This window comes from Cheilinus undulatus, linkage group 11, assembly GCF_018320785.1.
Source record: "Cheilinus undulatus linkage group 11, ASM1832078v1, whole genome shotgun sequence".
NCBI lineage: Eukaryota > Metazoa > Chordata > Actinopteri > Labriformes > Labridae > Cheilinus > Cheilinus undulatus.
In genome coordinates, this window is record NC_054875.1 from 4,644,231 (window position 1) to 4,652,143 (window position 7,913).

The window sequence follows — 7,913 nt, forward strand, 5'->3', positions numbered from 1 at the left end:
TCTCTTCAGAGTTAAATTAACACTGGACAGATCAACACTGTCAAATAACTACAACACTGAAGGCCATTTAACTCCAAATGGAGTTATAATTACACTATTACTGTTAAAATCAGCACTGAAATTTTTAACACTGAAAATTTAACACTCCAGGTTTGCTGTATGGTGACGTTAGGATATGCAAATTAGATGGGTAAATTTACTCCCATCACAAACTTTGGGTCAAACTGAAGATTGTTCTCATTTACAGTATGCCTTTATCTCTAACCACTTTCAAGCTACACCCTTTTGAAATCTTGATTTCAAAATTGAATATTTTCTTGAAAAAAACTCTGGCGCCCAAAGGGTTAAAGGTATTAGACTGTCACGCATTAAAACTTTTTCCCTGAAAGGTTCAGACAATAATAATCATGCTTTGGTTTTAATTTCATGCTAAACAGCAGAACATCAAAATAGTCGGAGACATGTTGCTGCACTTCCTCTTGTTTATTTCATTTCGTTACAGATGTACGTCCCTCTGTTCTTAATTAACGACCTGTTCACTAGATTTGACGTCCTTGCTCTCTGACACCAGTTTTCCGTCCACCAGAGTCTGGGTGACGGTCACCACTTTGGTCTGGACTTTCTTTGAGTCGATGGCATCCTCCAGTCTGGAGAAAAACAGAGCAGATTTGGTGAAAATGACTCTTTCTACATGTAAAAGCAGTGTTCAGGCATTCATGGGCTTAAATTTGACAGTTGAGTTTGTGGGGAGCATCCTGCTCATGCAGATGTACGCTTCACTTTCCATATCAACGTTTACACGTTTGCATGAAGCTCATTTGAATCAAATTTGCAAATTCTTCCATGAGAAGAACAAAGTCCTAACACTGGTCGATTAGCAGAGGAAGGACTGTTTGACTAATGGAAGAGCATCTTTGCATGTTTATAAGCAGGTTTTCACAGTTTAGCTCAAACTCTGTCTCCTGATACCCACCTGAGGTCGCCACCGTCCAGCAGCCTCCTGTACTCGGCGATCTCGGCCTCCAGCTTCACCTTGATGTTCAGCAGGAGTTCGTACTCTCTGGTGTTCGTCTGGATGTCAGCACGGATCTTAGAAAGCTCCTCCTGCAGCCTCAGGATGATGGCGTTGTACTTCTCCATCTCCATGTTGTAGCGCTCCTCGATGTCACGCAGGGTGGCCTCCAGCGCCGCTTTCTGTGGAGAGGGGGGGTAAAAGCTTGAGTTTAGGACAGACTGGAGTACATTTAAAGTTTGATATCAGCCATTTTTATCCTCCACCTTTTATTTCACTCTTTGATTTGATGTTATTGGTGTGCATTATGATATCTTTTGTTAGTAGCTTGTATGATCATTTTGAGCTAAAATTGAATTTGTCCAAAAGCTGATGTATAAATAAAGTTTGACGCCTTTAAAAGTACTCTGACCCATCGTGCCTGTCCTTACCAGACTGAGTGCAGACTGCAGCTCGATGTCTAAGGCCTGATGTCTCCTCCTGGTTTCACTCATCAAACTTGTGGCTTCCTTCAGAGCTGTTGAGCTTTCTGTCACCTGCACCTGCACCTCTGTGATCTAAACACAACAAATACGCATTAAAGAAACCCAATAAAGCACGTCAAATCCACCTAAAAGTGCTGGTCAGTTGGTGGGTTACCTGAGACTCGTGCCATGCCTTGAGCTCCTCCTGGTTCTTCAGTGCTATCCTCTCATACTTCTCCCGCATCTCCTCCATGATTTTGGCAAGGTCGGGTCCTTTACGAGCGTCAACGTCCACCTGAACGCTACCTTGGCTGATCTGGGCACGCAGGTCAGCAACATCCTGCAGAGGAGGGAAACAGTTAGGGTGGGACTTCCTGCAGAAGGTTGGTGGAGTTATCCGGTACAAAGAGCTTAAGGAACAAACAAATTGGTGTTGTTTACAAAAATGAATAATCACTGTCTTATGGTTTACTTGGACTGGGTGTCAAAGGAGACAGCTCAGCATGACCATCTGTTAATGCTATTAATAAAACAGCGATGCTGTGAGAAAAGTGTGCAGAATTTTCTCTCATCAAGGCTGTAGCTAGATTGGCATAAACGTTGTAAACCTCCTTACTGCTGCATGGTTCTTCCTCAGGTTGATCACCTCCTCCTTCAGAGACTCGATGTCAGTCTCCAGGTGCAGGCGAATGACGTTGGTGTCATCTAGAAGCTTCCTCAGTCTGGCAACATCAGCCTCCACAGTCTGACGCATCAGCAGCTCGTACTCCATCCTGAGAAACACAGAGTTTATCAGAAAAGTCATGCACCATTGAGAGACGGTTACATTTGCGCACAAGGCTGGACGCTCACTTGGTTCTGAAGTCATCTGAAGCCAGGCGGGCGTTGTCCAGGGCGATGGCGAGTTGTGCGTTCCCCCTGATCATCTCAGCAATCTGCAAGAAAAAAAATATGTCAGCAGGTTCAATTCTTCTTTAGCCTATCTGATGGACTAGACCAGTGATTTCAAAATAATGGCCAGGTCCAGCTTTACAATACCAATAGTCTGGCTCACACAGACCCTCATCATAATTTCACACATAATCTAATCTGTCTTAAGTTTATAAAAAAGGTAGATAATGCAATGAAGTTTGCTACTAGCAGACAGCAATCCAAAATTTGGCTTCACCAATCAGAGACATCCCTGTGTTTCTCTATTATCGTGGTAAATGTAGTTTTGTAGCCCTGAAAGACATTTGTCTACAGTCTTTTGTCACTAAACAGCTGTTAAATTAACTCATAAAGGCAGAACAAGGATGTTTGGAAGGAAGGCAGAATCAACCAATCAGAGATAATGCTGTGGCACTTTAGGATTGTGGGTAATGTAGTGCTTTTGCCCAAGATTGGGGTAATAAGTCTTCCTTGAATGGTTATGACGTTAAGGCTAATAATTCTGAAAATCAGCATAGACTCAGTGATGTTGATGGGACAAACGGGAGTTATCCCCCCTCACCGTGCTGTCCATGATATTAAAGAATCATCTTTAACCCAAGGGTCAGTTGAAACTCTGGGGTTTAGTTACTCTTAAATAAAGGATTTGAGGGAGGTACCAATAGCCTAGCAGTAAGGTCACATCCTATGTTTGGAAGCCAGTCTTCCTAATGAGCAGCACAGGTTGGAATCCAGCCTGTGGCATGTTTCTTGCATGTCAAAGAAGGGCAGGGTAGGTGATCGTCCCACCTGGAGTTCAGGTGTATGAGAAAATATCAAGAAAGTTCACTCTTGGATGGACATAAAACATGTGCCAGGGTGTCCTTCCAGTCTTTTAACACCTCCTGATTATCTGTGTTGTAGTCATTTGTACCATTCTAAATGTTCAGAGGGCCACTCAACAAGCCCACATGCATGGCTTTGACTTCTCCTGCACATTTTCTTTAACTCTTAATGACTTCAAAATTACCATGCATGGCATGTCTTGTGTTTCTTGTGTTTATCTTTTATATTTTCTTTGTTCACATGTGCAAAGAACTATGATAAAACAGACAAAACATGAAAAAGGGCTGTCTGAGGTGCCCTTCCAGTAGAGAAGATGTGGTAAAGTGTCCTCTAGAGCAGTGGTTCACAACCTTGGGGTCGGGACCCCCTTGGGGGTCGCTAGACAGTGATAGGGGGTCCCCTGATTCCCTAAGAAAAATTAAGAATATTTTTTTAATCACACTGTTGCCACTTCACACCAATTTTAACCAATTTTCATCAGTTTTCCCTCCTATTTTCACACATTTATGCCATCTAACACATGTTTTTGTCAATTTTAAATCCTTTCAACCATTTTTTCTGCCTGTTTTTGCCACTTCTAAACAAATTCTTGCCACTTAAGCCTAATGTTTCCTCTGTTGACCCATCATTGCCACTATAAACCCCTTTTTTACCACAGTTTACACCCATTTTTTTTCCCATTTTACCCACATTTCACTATCTGATATGCCAATTTTTGCTAGTTTAACCACTTTCTTCCAATATCTGCCCAATTTTCTCTTTCTTAGATAACACTTTTTTGCGAGTTTAAATCAATCTTTCATCCCATGTCACCAAATTTCCACTCAATTTAAAGCCATTTCAGCCACTTTTTAACTCCCATTTACCACTATTTTTTTCTTTTTTTTTTTTTACCTTTTTGCCTTTATTAACATTTTTTTTCCATTTTTACCTCATTTTAATTCTTTTTTTATAACAACAGGGATTTACATTTTTAAGAAGGCTATTTACTACACAAATGATTAAAAAATAATTTTTTTTCGATAGAAGTGGTTATTTATCAGGTTAAATATACAATATGGTTATCACAGTTTAACTTCATAATGGATCATGATTTTGCTGACCTCCATGGGTCCCAAATTTGGCTAGGTGCCAGAAAGCTCTCCCATTTATCCCCCTTATGTGCGACCTTGTCTGCACATGACTATTCTTGAATGGCTGTGTTCAACCACCTTCAGGTTCAGCGGGGGTCCCTGGTCCCTGGCACCTTTAATTTGGGGTCGCGGGCCAAAAAGCTTGAGAACCCCTACTCTAGAGCAGTGGTTTTCAAACTTTTTATGCCCAAGGTACACCAAATCTATATCTATTTAAAATTGTCTATTAAAAACTGTTAAAGTTAAATTGGCATAAAGCTAATATAGCCGTGGAGTCCAGCACAGCTATATAATTGAGATCAGCTGATCTCACACAAACTCTCATCAGCTGATGGCCAACTGATTAATTTTTAAGTACGCTATTGGCTAATCGCACTCATGCTGCGATATTTATACTGCTCTAGCCTGGCTATGCTTTGTTGCTCCCTCTGCAAGCCACTTTTTACAACCCTCCTCCACCCCAGCTCCTCCTTCCTAGAACAGCCACATATGAATAACAGCAATAGCTGCAAACTGCTAATAAAGAAATCCATTTATGACCGCAAATCCTGTGTGTTTATTGACAAAATGACTGAACTTCAGCTATTGTATAGTTGCAGTAATTACGTGTGGTTGTAAAAATTGCTACGGCACACCAAGACTTGGCTCAAGGCACGCCGGTATGCCTTGCCACATCATTTGAGAACCACTGCTCTAAAGCATTGGTTCCCAAAGTGGGGGCTGCGAGATGTTTTCCAAAAACAAAGAGAAATTTAATATGATTTAAAATCATTAATTTTATTTCTTATTGGAAAAAAATGTTAAAATGAGTCCAATTTAAAAAAAAACATAGTTATCAAGTGATATTTGTGCATAAATGTAAGTAAAAGATGTAAAAACGACCTAAAATGCAAGTTTGTACATGATGCTTTTGCAACACTATGCACCTTCAAGGGAAGGTGGGGGTCCCTGATCTCTGATCTCTCCCGGCCTAAAAAGTTTGGGAACCCCTGCTTGAGAAGTATTTCACAAACTTTTTTCTGGCGACTTTTTGGAAGGTAAAAGCCATCGTGACCCAACAACTTAACTTAATAACCAACGTTATTAGGCATCAAAGCGGTGCTGTCCTTGGCTGGTTGGTTGAGCTGATGGCCAATAGCGGCGTGGATAGTGTTAATTCTGGACTCAGTCTGGTCCTTTCCATTTTATGAGGGGCCGCTTTACCTATGCTCAACCCCTTGTGTCTTCAGTGGCCGTCTAGATCGATGCATTTCTTTATTTTTAGCCAAGCGTCCATGACTGTTACCAGTAGCACCTTGTTATGTGGAGAGGGTGAGTGTTACAGGGTGGAGCTTTCTATTGTGGCTTTGGTGTGAGAAACTCATTTAAATAAAAAAAAACACCCATGGGTCCTGGCCTAGACTTTGGGAATGACTGCTCTAAGGTGCCCATTCACTGGACAAACGATAAAATGCCCTTCAGGGCGCTCTCTTATTGAATAAATGTATGCTTTACCACCCGTACCTCCTCCAAATATTCACACTGCCAGGGACGAGTGCTTCAGTAGAGCTTTCACTCTCCAAGCTGAAGTTGACATTCTCACTTGTCTGTTTTATAACAGAGGCCTAACAGGTATCATTTCATAATAAAAAACACCATATGAGTTATAAATTTCGGCTCTGGTACACCAGCACACAAAGCAGGCACATGTTCGGCTCTTCCCCTCGTATTTCCTGAGTCCCCCGCTCCCTAGGGTAAACTGGCTTGGACTAAACCTTTAGATATGAAAAAAGAGTATGCCACTGATAACACATTATGAGTCATAAAAGAATAAAGCAGGGTATCTCTTTGACACTATCTGTTATGGCTCTGCATGGAGATATAGATCAGTCTAAAGGTGATAAATCTTGAGTCATGAGTCCATAGTAGAGATACATGGATACTGTAGCATGTAGGTGTAGTAAGGAAATAAAAAAGTAGAAGTCATTCAGACTTTAGTGCTCTTTGTCCCAAAGTGATTTGGCATTTACAACATCAGGGTGGTGGTCATAACTGAGGCAGAGTTCTGCAGGAAGAGTGCTTTGAAAGACAGTGATTTTGGGGCGCTAATGATCAGGTGACATTCCATGAATGTGACTGGGATCAGGTCCGACCCAAGCCTCCTCTCCTGCACGATGTTCCCCATTTTCTCTTCCTCATTTCCTATTTTATCCACTGCCCTATCCAAATAAGGACAAAAAGTCACAAAAAGGCTGCATTTTCAAACATTTTTGAGGATTATCTTCCTTTTCCATTGCACTATATTTTGCACATCAATGTCAGACTGTGTGATTAATTTAACTGGATTCATGCTTTGTAATAATAAAACCATGCAATGATTGAAAACAGTGAACCTCAGCATTTAAGGCCGTATTTATGCACTTTCTCTGCAGCAGGGACTTTAAACGAGGCATTCTGCTGGTAGATTTAATGACTTGCTCACCTTGCCTCTCAGATCTTCGATGGTGGCGTAGTACTTGCTGTAGTCCCTTCCCTCCAAGGGGCCCCTCTTCTGGATGCACTCCAGGATCTTGATCTCCAGCGTTGCATTGGCCTTCTCCAGTGTCTTCACCTTGTCCAGGTATGAGGCCAAGCGGTCGTTCAGGTGCTGCATGGTTGCCTTCTCGTTCCCGATGGCCATGGCTCCAGAGGAAGTGCTGGTGAGGGAATAGTCGTACCCACCGCTTAGGCCGCTGCCGATCCGCATGCCATAGTCGGCGGTTGAGATCCTGGTGCCGTAGCCTCCCGCTCCTCCGCTGACACTGTAGGCGTAGGTCGCTGGCCTGGATCCGGTCTGGACCCCCATGATCTGAGAGCTCTGTCGCCTAATGAGAGGCTCCATCGTGAAGAGACGAGTGCAGATAATTCAGAGGAAGTGGCGGCGTGGTGTTGCACAGCAGTCTGGCAGCTGAGAGTGGAGGACAGAGCTGAGTCCAGGGTCTTATATATCACACTGAAGGCTTCCTGCCACTCCTCTCATATCTATATTACATTTTTACCTTTAGCCTTCTCACTTAGACTTTGTCCCATCACCCACCCAGATCCAGTCTATCCAAGGCTGGTAAGGTACACCAAAGTGTTCGGTCTGATAGTGTGTTGTAAATGAGCTGTATCCATGGCAACAGTGATAACAACAGGGTCTGGATCTAGAGTGCTGTGAAAAGTTTTTGCCTACTTCCTGATTTTTTTTGCATATTTCTCACGCTTAAATGTTTCAGATCATCAAACTTGCCTGCTCCCATGTGAAAAAATTATTGCCTCCTCTTTGTTAAATCATGGTTTAATTGTGATCTACTGCATGATTAGGAAAGCTGAGTTAAAGTCCACTACCCACACCCAGGCCTGATTACAGCCAGACCTGTACGAACCCCTTAAAAAGAACCTGTGTGACCAAGTGAGGGAGGCTAAAAGATCTCGAAAAGCAACACATCACAGAGCAAAGTCATTGACGTCTAGGGCAGGGGTTCTCAACCTTTTCAGCCCGTGACCCCCAAAATAAAGGTGCCAGAGACCGGGGACCCCCACTGGACC

General features: G+C 42.6%; 1 protein-coding gene across 1 annotated transcript; it reads right to left on the minus strand.

Annotated features, from left to right (window-relative positions):
• Window positions 1-472: 472 nt before the first annotated feature.
• Window positions 473-7,443, minus strand: LOC121517584 (keratin, type I cytoskeletal 18-like). Its single transcript, XM_041799469.1, has 7 exons — window positions 6,826-7,443; window positions 2,329-2,411; window positions 2,093-2,249; window positions 1,652-1,816; window positions 1,444-1,569; window positions 974-1,194; window positions 473-647 (listed from the first exon to the last, which is right to left on the minus strand). The coding sequence occupies exons 1-7, from the start codon at window positions 7,222-7,224 to the stop codon at window positions 521-523; spliced, it is 1,278 nt and encodes a 425-aa protein (XP_041655403.1). The 5' UTR covers window positions 7,225-7,443; the 3' UTR covers window positions 473-520.
• Window positions 7,444-7,913: the final 470 nt, after the last annotated feature.